A 15,233-nucleotide genomic window follows, 5' to 3' on the forward strand; every position below is an offset into this window, starting at 1 on the left:
GAAAAGGGGAGGAGAAACCAGGGACTACCTGAAATTAGAGAAGTCAATGTTCATACCGCTGGGGTGTAAACTGCCCAAGCGAAATATGAGGTGCTGCTCCTCCAATTTACGGTGGTCCTCACTCTGGCCATGGAGGAGGCCCAGGACAGAAAGGTCGGATTCGGAATAAGAGGGGGAGTTGACGTGCTGAGCCACCGGGAGATCAGGTAGGTTAATGCGAACCGAGCAGAGGTGTTGGGCGAAGCAATCGCCAAGCCTACGCTTGGTCTCACCGATGTAGAGCAGCTGACAACTAGAGCACCGGATGCAATAGATGAGGTTGGAGGAGGTACAGGTGAACCTCTGCCGCACCTAGAAAGACTGCTTGGGTCCTTGAATGGAGTCAAGGGGGGGAGGTAAAGCGACAAGTGTAGCATTTCCTGCGGTTGCAATGGGGAACTGCCAGGTGAGGGGTGGTTTTGGTGGGAAGGTACAATTTGACCAGGGAGTTACGGAGGAAGCGATCTCTGCGGAAAGCAGACAGGGGAGGAGATGAGAAGATGTGGCTAGTGGTGGGATCCCGTTGGAGGTGGCGAAAATGTTGGAGTATTATTTGTTGTATGTGACGGCTGGTAAGGTGGAAGGTGAGATCAAGGGGGTCTCTGCCCTTGTTACAAGTGGGGGGATGGGGAGTGAGAGCAGAGTTACGGGGTATAGAAGAGACCCTGGTGAGAGCCTCATCTATAGTAGAAGAGGGGAACCCCCGTTCCCTGAAGAATGAGGTAATCTCCGATGCCATGGTGTGGAACACCTCATCCTGGATGCAGATGCGGCGTAGACGGAGGAATTGGGAGTAGGGGATGGAGTCCTTACAGGAAGCAGGGTGGGAAGACGTGTAGTCCAGATAGCCATGGGAGTCAGTGGGTTTATAGTGGATGTCGGACAGTAGTCTATCACCTGCGATGGAGATGGCGAGGTCTAGAAATGGTAGGGAAATGTCGGAAATGGTCCAGGTGTATTTGATTGCCGGATGGAAGTTAGTGGTGAAATGGATGAAGTCAGTGAGTTGTGTGCGGGTGCAAGAGGTAGCACCAATGCAGTCGTCGATCTAGCGGAGGTAGAGTTTGGGGATAGTGCCCTGGTACATCTCGAACAAAGACTGTTCGACGTACCCTACAAAGAGGCAGGCATAGCTGGGGCCCATGCACGTGTCCATAGCTACGCCTTGTATTTGGAGGAAATGGGAGGAATCAAACGAAAAGTTGTTGAGGGTAAGGACCAGCTCCGCTAGGCGGAGGAGAGTACAGATGGCACAATGGGCTAAATGTTCGGCTGGCAACCGGAAGGTAGCCGGTTCGAATCCCGCTTGGAGTGCATACTGTCGTTGTGTCCTTGGGCAAGACACTTCACCCACCTTTGCCTGTGTGTGAATGTGTGTGAGTGATTGGTGGTGGTCGGAGGGGCCGTAGGCGCAGATTGGCAGCCACGCTTCCGTCAGTCTGCCCCAGGTCAGCTGTGGCTACAGAAGTAGCTTACCACCACCGAGTGTGACTGAGGAGTGAATGAATAATGCGATGTAAAGCGCCTTGAGTATTAGAAAGGCGCTATATAAATCCCATCCATTATTATTATTTAGTATCAGTACACGTGGATTGTTTAAGAAGGAACTGCAGATGCTGGAAAATCGAAGGTACACAAAAATGCTGGAGAAACTCAGCGGGTGCAGCAGCGAAGGAAATAGGCAACGTTTCGGGCCGAAACCCTTCTTCAGTGCACGGGGATTGGTTGGTTAGTCATTTAAAATGTGGAAACAGCAAGTTGTTGGGTGATTGTGTGTTGTTGACTAACCAAACCTGCCACTGTCCATCCGGTCAAGGCCTCTCTGTGATGCCAGGCCCGCGTCAGCGCGCTTGGATCGTAGTATTTGGTCCTCCGGCCGGCAGGCGGCGGCGGCTCGTTGTCGTGGCGGCCGCGCTCGAGGCCGGCGTGCCCCGCAACGGGGTGAAAGGTGACAATGGCGGCGGCCTTGGTGGACGAGGAGATTAGCAACGATGACTTTTACGCGCTTCTGAACGTCAGGCGGGAGGTGAGGGGTGCTGCAGTCCGCTCGCTCCGGTTACCGTGCGGTGGTGTGCGTGCAAGGCAGGCGAACGGGAGGAATGATGGAGCGGTCTCCATGAGCCGCTGCCCGTGACATTACTGACCGGGACTCAGTCGTTGTGTGAGGGGTCGAGCCGCGCCCCCGGCAAACTCCCGCTGCTCGGTTAAAGTCAATGTCACTGTGAGAACCGATCCTAACCAAATATTCACAATAACCCCGTCCATTGCTATGGAGAGCCGTGTGCTGGGCAAGGTCGGAGTGTTGGTTGTCATCGGCGTGGGGTGAAAGTTTCTCTTGATCATTAACGGTTCATAGATTTCCACCTGCAAACTTGTACAGCGGCGTGATTGCCGACTGGACATATTTATGGGTGAGTTCAACTTTGGAGTGAGCTGTGTTCTCCAACTGCAGACTCAATCTCTCTCATTGACTACTTGGACCGTTCACAATAAGCGCCTTATCTGAAGAAGGTGTAACGACCCGAAACGTAGTCTCCCCGTTCCCTCCACTGATGGTGTTTGACCTGCTGAGTTCCCCCAGCACTTTGTTTGTTACATTGTATGTAAATGAGTGGCCAATCCATCACATGTATGCCCTGAACTCTTGTCATCGCACGTTTAAAAGCATCCCACTTTCCAGATGTTTCTTTGCCCTCAAACAACCTACTCCAATTAACTTTAGCAAGTTTTTGACTTATTCCATCAAAGTTGGCCTTTCCCCAATTCAGAATTTTAACAATGTTTGCTGATCCCAAAAGGTTTGCTCACAGACACTGCAGTCACTTGTCCATCCCAATTTCCGAAGAGCAGATCCAGCTTTGCCCTCTCCATTGTTGGGCCCTCCACATATCATCTGAGGAAGCTTTCCTGAACACATTTGACAAATTTCACCCTGTCTAAGGCCTTGGCACTATAACAGTCTATATTGGGGAAAGATAAAATCCCCTGCCATGACAATCGTATTAGTCTTGCACTGCCTGCAATCTCCTGACATATTAGCTCTTCTAAAGTACAGTCCCAACAAAGTTCATCATTCACTTTTTATTTCTCATCTTCATTCATATAGCCTCACTGGATGAACCCTCAGTAATGTCATCTTGACTACTGCCATGACATTCTCTTTAATCAATAATGCAACACCCGGATCTCTTTCACTCCCACCTCTGTCTCCTGTAGCACCTGGACCCAGGATGTTAAACTGCTTTTAGGGCTAGCTTCAAGGCTTTCTGATCCAGTCAATTTGAATCCAGCTTTATATGGGTACAGTTGGAAAAAGAGCAGATTTCATTGGAATTGATATTTATATTTTGTTGTTGGTGATGGGCATAAAAGCCTTTCCTGTTGAAAGATTGGAACAAGAATTGTTGTTGCTATGTAATGGTTGTTACGTACATAATAAGTAAACTTTGACAATCTTCAAAGTTATTCCTTTTGCTAGGGAAAAATAAATGGCCTGGCCAAAGATCCTTTGACAATTTGAATAATCAACAGCTTTAACAATTAAAACCTATCACATAAATAAGTGAAAGAAATGGATTCTCTGGATTTAGGGAAAAACTTGGTTTGTGTTTAAATTCTAGAAATTTACAGCTTCTAAATCCATTGCACTAATTGTTTCAACTTTGTACATGTTGCAATGCTAATTGCAAGTACCTTGATTAGTTTTAATGTTTTGACCGCAATGCATTTCCAATTGCATTTCAGTCCAAGGGCTTGGTAACTTTACAAAGTTGAATGTTTATAAACACTGAGGAATAGCATTTGAGTTTATGATATTATATTCAACAGAATATGGGGAATGTTATCTTATTGCTCTGGCATCACACCATCCTCCTTGCAGCAAGTTCTCAATTGCTGCTATATTGAGTAGGCATGGATTTATGGGAGCTATGTCTTCTTCTTGCGAGTGAAACATAAACCAAAGGAATAGTTAGATCTCAAGCCGGGTGTTGAGCAGCTAGGTTGTTGTCTCTGCGTCAATGTCTGCCAGGCCCAAAGCTCCATTTGGTGGGGGGTAGAGTGGGCACCCAGAGATGACATGGTTGGCTGCCTGTTGTTCTGCTCCGCATTCGCAGGCTGGGCTCTGGCGGAGTCCCCATCTCCACATGCTAGCATTGAAACGGCAAACTCCAGGACGGAGTCTGTTAAGCTTCACCCATGCACCTCTGGGGAGGTCAGATCCTGGACAGCTTTTATCTGGTGAAGAGATGTAGCTGTGTAATGGAGATGTGTAATGGAGGTTGCCTTCTACGCCTGTGACCACTTGGTGGCTATCCAGTGTGCTTTTGTCTCAGTTGGTTGGATGGATGCTCGGAGTTGTTTCCCATGTGGAGCAAAGGGGTGACAGGACTTTAGTCGGGGTGGCCTCTGCTCTCTGCTGATAGCCTGATGGAGGAGGTTATCTGGGTCCATGGCATGATGAGATGGTGCCAGAGTTGCTGCTTGCCTTCGGATCCCTGCAGGCGGAATGCCTGCAAGTATAGGGAGCTGCTCGACTGGAGTAGGTTGAAGGCACCCAGTGATGGTTCGCAAGATGCTGTTCAGGCTCGTGTCTGCCAGGCTAGTATGTCTACTTCTGCTCCATACGGGTGCGCATTACTCAGCTGAGGCATACACAAGAGCTACGGCAGAAGTGCAAAGAGTTGATGGACTGGCTCCCCAACTTGTTCCTGCCAGGCGTCGGATGAGGCCGCTACATGCCATGACCTTGTCGTGTAGACCAGCTGGGTGTTGACGAAATGTAAGCGATCTGTCCAGCTTTACGCCAAGGTAAGTGGGTGTTTGTTGGAAGTCCAAGCGCCCGTTGTTAATGAAGACAGCTAGCTCTTGCTTAGCTTCCTTGTTGTTTATTTAGATGGAATGCTGTTTTGCCTTTGCTCAGCTTTAGACGCCACTGTCGTAGGTATACTGCCAAAGTCCCCATGTCTTGACTCGAGCTTTCGATTGTCTTCCACTCTTTGTGTCTCATCAGGATGGCTATGTGATTCCTCAGCTAAGAAAGGGTAATGTCTGTGAAAAGACTGGCGGACTTATCAAAAGATAAGAAGGTAGACACAAAATGCTGGAGTAACTCAGCAGGATTCTTCTGGAGAGAAGGATATACGAATGAGATTTGTACCCTAATTTTACAAGGAAAATTTTAATGAAAAGAGTAACTGTAATTTCTAAACCATAAATGGATAAATGATCAATTTCATAGAAACATAGAAACATAGAAATTAGGTGCAGGAGTAGGCCATTCGGCCCTTCGAGTCTGCACCGCCATTCAATATGATCATGGCTGATCATCCAACTCAGTATCCCGTACCTGCCTTCTCTCCATACCCTCTGATCCCCTTAGTCACAAGGGCCACATCTAACTCCCTCTTAAATATAGCCAATGAACTGGCCTCGACTACCCTCTGTGGCAGAGAGTTCCAGAGATTCACCACTCTCTGTGTGAAAAAAGTTGTTCTCATCTCGGTTTTAAAGGATTTCCCCCTTATCCTTAAACTGTGACCCCTTGTCCTGGACTTCCCCAACATCGGGAGCAATCTTCCTGCATCTAGCCTGTCCAACCCCTTAAGAATTTTGTAAGTTTCTATAAGATCCCCTCTCAATCTCCTAAATTCTAGAGAGTATAAACCAAGTCTATCCAGTCTTTCTTCATAAGACAGTCCTGACATCCCAGGAATCAGTCTGGTGAACCTTCTCTGCACTCCCTCTATGGCAATAATGTCCTTCCTCAGATTTGGAGACCAAAACTGTACGCAATGCTCCAGGTGTGGTCTCACCAAGACCCTGTACAACTGCAGTAGAACCTCCCTGCTCCTATACTCAAATCCTTTTGCTATGAAAGCTAACATACCATTCGCTTTCTTCACTGCCTGCTGCACCTGCATGCCTACTTTCAATGACTGGTGTACCATGACACCCAGGTCTCGCTGCATCTCTTCTTTTCCTAGTCGGCCACCATTTAGATAGTTTCACCTGAGCAGTTCCTATGTCTTATGGTCATAATTTAGCAGATCTGAAATACTGCAATTAGTCGGGTCAGCAAAATTAATACTGAATGGATGATATGTCATCTCTTACATTATTAACATAGAACATACATGGATCATAATAATAATAATAATACATTTTATTTAATGGGCGCCTTTCATACATCTCAAGGACACCTTACATAGTAATCGGAAAGAAAAACATATAATCGGAATAAAACAAGTAATTAAAGACATCACAGTGACACAAATTAAAAACAGAATTCAATCCAAAAACAGAAAATCAAAAACACAGTGTGAAAAGAGAGCAGCGGCAGCCAAAGCGCGCCAGCGTCCACTCTCTCTTCACGGCAGCCATCTTGGACACAGACCTACAGGACTACAATTAGACAAAAAAATCATCCCCCCACAGTGGATAGCACTGTGGAGGAAGGCACAATGTCCAGTCCCCACCCCATGTTCACCCCAAAGTCAGGCCTATTGAGGCCACCGCAATTGCCTCTACGGAGGCCCGATGTCCCTGGCCGTTCTCACCGGGTGGTCTTGCCCCGGCGTCGGGAGAGTCCTTTCGGCGGCTGGGCCACTTGGAACGGCCGCTTCTTGGTTGGAGCCCGCGGCTGCCGAAGCCGACAAGGCCGCGCCGGTTTGGCGCTCCCAGGCTCCAGATGAAAAAGTCGGCGCCCGCTCTCCGCACTGCCACCCTGCCGCCTCAACGCACGCCGTCTCTCCACACGCCGCCTCTCCGCTCCGCAAACCCGCAGCCCGGAGATGTTGCTCACGGCGGTCCAGCTCGCCAGAGCTCCAGCGCGGCGACCCAGGCAAGGCATCGCCCGCTCCGCTCCGGCGCTCCAATGCTGTGCCGCCACCCAGGCCGAGGTGCTGGGTGGTTCCCGCCAAGAAACGGCGCTCCAAGCCCGCTGGTAGGCCACGAGGACGGGTCGACGGGCAGCCCGGAAAAAGGCTGCCACACCGACCAGGTAGGGACCTATAAATAAAGTAACACCTACCCCCCCACATTAAAAGACCATATCCCCTACAAACAAAAAAACAGGACTCACTAAAAACTATTAAAAAAAACGAATTTAAGACGGACGGCTGCTGGCTAGCAGCCGTTCACCAAGATGGCTCCTCCTCCTTAGTCATAGAACAGTACAGCCCTGAAACAGGCCCTTCAACCGACAATATTGATGCCAAACATGATGCCTAGCTGAACTGATCTCATCTGCCTGCACATGATCCATAACACTCTATTCCCTGAACTTCCATGTGCCTAAAAGCTTCTTAACGCCACTTTCGTATCTGCTTCCACCACCACCCCAGGAATGTGTTCTAAGCCCCCACCAACCCCTGTGTAAAAAAAAGAATTGCCGTGCACATCTCCTCTAAACTTACCTTATAGTTATGCCGTCTAGTGTTGAACATTTCCACCCTGGGAAAAAGATTCTGACTGTCTACCCTATCAGTGCCTCTCATAATTTTATATACTTCTATCAAGTCTCACCTCTACCTCCAACGTTCCAGAGAAAATGACCCAAGTCTATTCAACATCTCCCTGTAGCTGAAACCCTGTGATTCAGGCAGCATTCTGGTAATCCTCCTCTGCCATGTAATCACAGCAATTAATTCTCTAACTAATTCTCATTTGTTCCCACTCTACATAGAAACTTAGAAAATAGGTGCAGGAGGAGGCCATTTAGCCCTTCGAACTTGCACCGCCATTCATTGTGATCATCCACAATCAGTAACCCGTGCCTACCTTCTCCCCAGATCCCTTGATTCCGCTAGCCCCTAGAGCTCTATCAAACTCTCTTTTGAATTCATTCAGTGAATTAGCCTCCACTGCCTTCTGTGGCAGAGAATTCCACAAATACACAATTCTGTGGGTGAAAACGTTTTTTCTCATCTCAGTTTTAAATGGCATCCCCTTTATTCTTAGACTGTGGCCCCTGGTTCTGGACTCTCCCATCATTAGGAACATTTTTCTTGCATTGCTTGTCCAGTCCTTTTATAATTTTATGTTTCTATAAGATTCCCTCTCATCCTTCTAAATTCCAGTGAATACAAGCCCAGTTTTTCCAATCTTTCCTCATATGACAGTCCCGCCATCCCGGGGATTAACCTCGTGAACCTACGCTGCACTGCCTCAATAGCAAGGATGTCCTTCTTCAAATTAGGAGAACAAAACTGCACACAATTCTCCAGATATGGTCACACCAGGGCCCTGTACAACTGCAGAAGGACCTCTCTACTCTGATACTCAAATTCTCTAGTTATGAAGGCCAACATGCCATTAGCTTTCTTCACTGCCTGCTGTACCTGTATGTTTACTTTCAGTGACTGGTGTACAAGGATACCCAGGTCTCGTAGCACTTCACATTTTCATAATCTGACACCATTGAGATAATAATCTGCCTCCTTGTTCGTGCTGCTTAAGTGGATAACCTCACCTTTATCTGCATTATACAGCATCTGCCCACTCACTCAACCTGTCCAAGTCAGCCTGCAACCTCCTAGCATCCTCTTCGCAGTTCACACTGCCGCCCAGCTTTGTCATCTGCAAATTTGCTAGTGTTACTTTAATCCCATCATCTAAATCATATAACTACATAATTTGCTTTGTAGTGACCCATTCGGTAAAGCAAGTTCTTGGTGTGAAGAAGGGTCCCGACCTGGAATGTCACAGGTCCATGTTTTCCAGAGATGCTGCCTGACCTGCAGAGTTACTCTAGCATCTTGTGTCTTTTTTGTTGTTGTAAATCTGCATCAGCAGTTCCTTGTTTCATCTCTAAGTTCTTGGTCTCTGTTGACTTGATGGAGGTGCAACAGTTTGACAAGTTCCTGCAGGATGAGGAGGAACAAATCAGCAAAGTTTCTATTCCTGGTCGCTCTCTGTGACCCCCCCCATCCCACGGTAGGAAGTACACAGTGTCAAGTGAGAACAGGATAGGAGTTGGCTGCATTGTCTTCAATGGATCAAACAGATTGATGGAACTAAATCCATCTTGGCTGGATATTGGCTTCATTCATCAGTTAAATTTGAGGGAAGGAGGAAAAGGGATGGGGAAATTATTTTGCAGTAAAGAGAAGGATGGGAACAAAATAAAATGTCATGCATCCGTCATATTTTATCGAAAGCTCACGGTTAGACTGATGCCTCTTGTTTCTGAGGTAGATGGTTGCAGTTCCTTGCACTTTGCAACCACTTTAGGCATCATTTATCAAATATTGAACACCTGACCTTAAGGAATGAACAGTGATGGACGACTCAATCTACTGCCTCAATGAATTCAATATTCACAAGAAATGAAACTGTTCACTTACACCACATAATCGATGTATTATTAAACAATTTGTCAGATAACTGGAGGGAGAAGGTCATTTGTGAATGCCTATTCAGGGATCTTCACTTCTAATTCCGTTTTGTATTAATAACTCTGTAATGTTGTCTCCATCATAGGCTCAAGCCATATTTTATGTTTAGACTATTCTCAATATGCGTAATATGTCATGGATTTATGGGATTAACACTCATGTGCTTTTGATGAGTGCGGGTGAAATGATGGAAACCATTTCCCGTCCGTGCCGTCCAGAGTTGTTTTCATTGTGAGGTTTATCGTTGGCTTCGATCTTGTTGGCTTCTGTTGAAGGTCTCCTCTGATATGGCTTCCAGTGTATGGTGATGTGGCTTCGACGCACATACTGAGTTTCTGATTTCAGTCAGCTTGTTTGACAAAGTGGCATGTGGCTCAGAAGAGTTGATTGAAGGAATTCACCCAGATCCAGGCTGTGCTCATGCAGCTGATATAAGCAAGTGTCTGGGACTGCTGCTCAGTTGCAAGGGAGATAGTGAAGGATGATGAAAAATATGAAATATCTTCGCAAATTATATATTACCTTTTTTTTAAAGGGGGTCATTCAGCATCAGTTAAGTGGGTTAATATTTGGATGTGTGCAAATCCATAAGACTAAAATAGACCAACCCAAATCAGCAAATCATGAACATTTACAAATGATCTTTGATCGATGATAAAAAAAAATTATACAAAATGTTCCTATTCTAAAATGGAAAATTGTCAGTGTAAAACGATTACCCAGAAAAATAACTATGCTCTTTGAAGGATTGTTTACTGAAGTACCTTCTATTCGGTTATAGTCCCAATCTCTGTCTTGCTGAAAGACTGATCTTGGAGTGTTGGTCCACACAGTGAGCTCCTGCATTTATTTGCGCTGCTCTGGACAACTATTAATTGGAGGTAGACACAAAATGCTGGAGTAACACAGCATCTTTGGAGAAAAGGAGTAGGTGACGTTTCGGGTCGAGACTGAAAGGCAGAGGGAAATGAGAGGTATGAAAAGGAGAAAAGAACAAATGAATGAAGGTATGAAAAGAACAAATCAGAGCCAGCACCGATGACCATGGAAAGATGGAGTCCACAATGGTCCATTGTTGGCTGTGGACAAGGTGAAAACTCCACACAGACAGCATCTGTGATCAGAATCGAATCTGGGTCTCTGGCACTGTTTGGCAGCAGCTCTGCCGCCGTGTCATGGTGCTGCCTATGCTCTTGAGAACACCGATGCTCAAGAACATTTATTAAAAAAAAGCATTATTTTCCTTTGATGTCTGTATTTTTGTGCTGTATAAAAGCTGAAACAATGTTCTGCTCAAGAGAAATCTTCCTGTTTAAGTGTCTTCACACTTTCGTTGCACACAGATATGGTGGTGAAAAGGCGTTTGGCACATTAGCCTTCATCAATCAGGAAATTGAGTATAGAATTTGGGATGTTACCTTACGGTTGTGCAAAATCTTGGTGCGGCCACACTTGGAATATCATGTTCAGTTTTAGTCACCCTGCTGTAGGAAATTTGCCACTAAGATAGGAACAGTGCAGAGAAGATTTTCGAGGATGTTGCCAGGGCTCAAAGGCCTGAGCAATTGGGGGAACGTTTTGCAGGCTAGGGTTTTATTCATCGTTGTGCCGGAGGCTGAGAGGCGATCTTATAGAGTATAAAGTAATGAAAGAAATAGACTGGGTAAATGCACAGTCTTTTTCGCAGGGTAGGGGAATCAAGAACTGGAGGGTGCAGGTTTAAGGTGACAGGGAAAAGATTTCACACATAAGGTGGTGGATAATTGCTAAAGGAAGTAGTTGAGAAGGTGCAATAACAACATTTTAAAGACATTTGGACAGATACATGGATAGGAAAGGTGTAGAGAGATAGGGTGAACTGGAAGGGGGGGTGCTGAAATGTAGACAAAAATCACTTGTACGTGCTGCTTTATGCTTATTACTGTGGAGGATTAAGAAAGCGCTGTCTGGCCAGTTACTGTGACACTGCTGATACACTCCTCCTAGATAAAAGTGGTAGAAGAACAGTTAATATCGTTAAGTTTCTGAGTTTTGAACTACTTCATCTACCAACAGCGATTACTTTCCAAAATGTTAAGGGGGGGAGTTGCCACAGACAAATTGCAAAAACAATTTATAGAATGACAACAGAAAATAAATGTAAATAATACTATGTAGCAAGTTTTTCAGAATTGCTTTTAAGCTTATTGATTTCCTTTTGAGAAAACTTATATTCCCTATTGGTGTTTAATTGTGTCTAAGCTGGCAAGATTCCAGGCTTCCTCACCTCATAAAAAAAACAGAAAATGCTGGAAATACTTGGCTGGTAAAGCAGCATCTGTGAAGAGAGAAGCCGTTAACATTTCAGGCCTTGAACTGTTCATCTGCAGAATTTAGAGTTAACTCTACCTCATTGGTACCAGTCCTTTCAAATGTTGTCTCCTTCTGTTGGATAGGGTGTGGTACGTACAGAGTTCTGATATTTTAATCAAACAAGAGTTGTATCAATGGAGTAGACTCCCTATGCAGAGAATGGAAGCAATTGGTATTAATTCATTCAAATGGAAATCAAACATTTTTCAGTTATAGTTTTTTTTTTGACAATACAGGGTGACGGTGATTTGGCTCATAGCATAAATATAGGTTGTTGGGAAGGAAGAAAGGACATTAGACCATTGGTTGCTAAAGCTCCTAGTTTCTGATGGTCTTCGCTTGCCTCGTGTCTGATTCTGATGCAGGCAATTGATAGCAGTTGGTTCCTATGATTAATTAACAACTCTGTTATCATCAGTTCTTGCGATTATGAGGACGGTCGAAGAAAAAATAGATGTTATTTAAACTTGACCACTTTGATCTCAAATTTCCTTCCATTAACCAGGAAAGGTCCAGTTGTCGTTTTGTAGTTAGGTTGGTTTTACAAGGTGGGTGACAGAAGACTGTCATCACCTAGCAGACGGTCTCATTCAGTTCTGAAGGTAATCTGGAATTAAAAATCAAGTCTCGTTCAATGGTTTCTCATCTTTTCAAATATCAGCCCTTCTTCCTCCTCAACATTGAGTCTGCTCCATCATTCGATCATAGCTGACCTATTTTTCCCTCTCAACCCTATTCTCCTGCCTTTTCCCTGCATCCTTTACTAATCAAGAACCTATCAGTCTCTGACTTAAAAACACGCAAAATCTTGGGCTCCACAGCCGTCTGTAACAATGAATTCCACAGATTCACCACCCTCTGGCTAAAGAAATTCTTCCTCATCTCCATTCAATAGGTGGATCCTTTTATTCTTGTTCTAGAATAGAAACATCCTTTGCACATCCACTCTAGGCTTTCATTATTCGATCAGATCCACCCCATATCCTTCCAAACTCCAGCGAGTGCAGGACCAGGGCCATCAAACGCTCCATCATTCTTCACTGGACAATGAAACGGGATGGAGACAGATCCTGGCCCATGTGGCCATTCGTGCCTGAATGACCAGTGACTTTAGGAAACCTCATGAAACGATGAAGCACATTCTGTCTCCAACATAAATTTCGGGGCAACACTGTGGAATAGCATTTTCTTTGAGCAAAGCTTTAAACTGATTGGAAACTGGTCTTGAAATTTGAACCGTGGTGCGGTTTCTGCACCTACGTTGTACGAAGGAAGAATACGTGAAAACTCTCTGCCTCCTTGTGAAGACTAGACTCAAATTAAGATGCAGAGAATACACTGGTCCCTCTGGATTTGTTGTCCTACAAATGTCAAGACTGGAGAAAGGATTGAGATGAAATTGGCAGATAAAATGGTGCAAGAGATAGCACCTGAGATTAATTTTAATATTAATTTTGCCCTGAGCTTCTTCATATTTCCCTTGAAACTTCTCTTTCAAAGATGAAAGTTACTTATCCGTGTGTCAGTCTGAAGATACTGAGATAAATTGGTTCCCCAGATGAAACCCAGCATTGTGCATCATTTCCGCATACTGTGATGCATTGACCCAAGGTACCACGGGACTTGAGTTTATTCTTTTCTTGTGACAGGATCTAGGCATTGCTGGCAAGTTCAGCATCTAATGCCCTTATGAATGTGGTGATGGTGAGCCAGTGCCTTCGGCCAGAGGGGTCCAAACACAAAACGTCACCTGTCCATGTTCTCCAGAGATGCTACCTGCCTCGCTGTGTTAAGGGCCTGTCCCACTTTCCCGAGTCACTCACGAATTCTCCTGAGTTTTCCCCTTGATTCAAACTCGGAGAATGTCCGTAGCGAGCCCGTAGGAGTCTGTATATATTTCGTAGCAGCTCATAATGCCAGCCGTAGGTACTCGGGGCATCGGGTATGTCGGGACGTTTTTTCAGCATGTTGAAAAATGTCCACGAGTTTAGAAAAAATAGCCCCGAGTACCTACGGCTGGCTACTACCGTAATCCTCCGAGTTTGAATTAAGGGGAAAACTTGGGAGAATTCGCGAGTAACTCCGGAAAGTGGGCCAGGCCGTTTACTCCAGAACTTTGTGTCTTTTTTCAGCTAGTACTGTGTTGGTTCATGTACTATCTGTCACAAATCCAGTCTGGTGACTATGTCCTTTTGAGTGTTGTTAAAAGTGATGCTACTGAGGATTGATATTGAACCTCCCAACCCAGGGTGCATTCTATGCCTTGCTGTTTTCAGTGCTTCTGCCAAGTCTTGTTTATCTAATTCATTAGCAGAGGGAGGGTCTAGGTCATTTCCACGTTTTTTTATTTATGTTTTAGAGTAATGTATAGTATTTCCAAAGCAGGTTGTAGCATCGTTTCCGAGGACATTTAAGAACTGGAAAAATTAATTCAGTATTTCCATTGATATCAGCAGTTCCAGTTCTGTTTACACCGGTCATTCCCAGCTACCCAAACCTTGCACAGCCCCAGGTAACTGGGCAAGAAATGGAACGGAGTTAATGAGAAATTTCTTTGTTCAGCTGGTGGTGAACCTGTAGAATCTACTACCACGGAACAATGTTGAGGCTATCACCAAATATAGTTAGAGATTAGATGAATTTATTGGTGTGGAAGCCAAGGAAAAGTTTTGGGGGATACATTCTTGAGATAAATGATCAGCCATGATGGTATTGAACGGCAGTGCCAGCTTGAAAGGCTGATTGACTACATCTATTTGTTCTCTAGGAATCTTGATATCTTTTCCAGAAAATATCTGTTCAGACGTTATTAAACTAAATCAAGCAATGGGTTGGTCCAGGAATTGACTATTTTGTTGTGTTTAATGTTAACTGATTCATTAATTGCAGGCCACACAAGAAGAATTGAAGGCTGCCTATCGCCGGCTGTGTATGCTCTACCACCCAGACAAGCATCGAGACCCTGAACTGAAACAACAGGCAGAGACTCTATTTAACCTCGTGCATCAGGCTTATGAAGGCAAGCACCCTGAGCAGTGGAGGAACCTTAGAAATATTGCTTTGTCCATTTCTCCCCTCTCCCCACAATTTCTCAGTATATTCAGGCTTGCTTAGTATATAACGTGGAATAATCGCAGGTTATTCATGTTTTTTTTTAAACAGAGCGTTGTGACCAATTCCTTGGCTTGCAAAGCACCCTCTTCCCTTTATCATTAAATGGCCAGGCCACAGATTGCCTTCTCTCAGACTGAAAGGAAATCAAGAGACTGTCAATCTGCAATTCCTCTCATTACATTAAAGCCCTTTGTAAAGCACTGCTGTTGAAGCTGTCTGTGTGGAGTTTGCACGTTCTCTCCGTGACCAAGAAGGTATGCCATGCAATGCAGTGATAGAGTTGCTGCCACGCATTGCCAGAGACCCAGGTTCGATCCTGAGCTCGGGTGTGTC

General features: G+C 45.3%; 1 protein-coding gene across 1 annotated transcript in view; it reads left to right on the forward strand.

The window, feature by feature from the left end:
* The first annotated feature begins 1,899 nt into the window (after positions 1 to 1,899).
* Positions 1,900 to 15,233, forward strand: part of dnajc11 (DnaJ heat shock protein family (Hsp40) member C11) — a 38,317-nt gene continuing 24,983 nt past the window's right edge. The window contains exons 1-2 of the mRNA XM_033048137.1: positions 1,900 to 2,065; positions 14,676 to 14,805. Of these exons, the coding sequence (XP_032904028.1) occupies positions 1,994 to 2,065; positions 14,676 to 14,805 (202 nt within the window). The 5' untranslated portion in view covers positions 1,900 to 1,993. The remainder of the gene's footprint in view (positions 2,066 to 14,675; positions 14,806 to 15,233) is intronic.

The sequence above is a fragment of the Amblyraja radiata genome, chromosome 31, assembly GCF_010909765.2.
Source record: "Amblyraja radiata isolate CabotCenter1 chromosome 31, sAmbRad1.1.pri, whole genome shotgun sequence".
NCBI classification, from domain to species: domain Eukaryota; kingdom Metazoa; phylum Chordata; class Chondrichthyes; order Rajiformes; family Rajidae; genus Amblyraja; species Amblyraja radiata.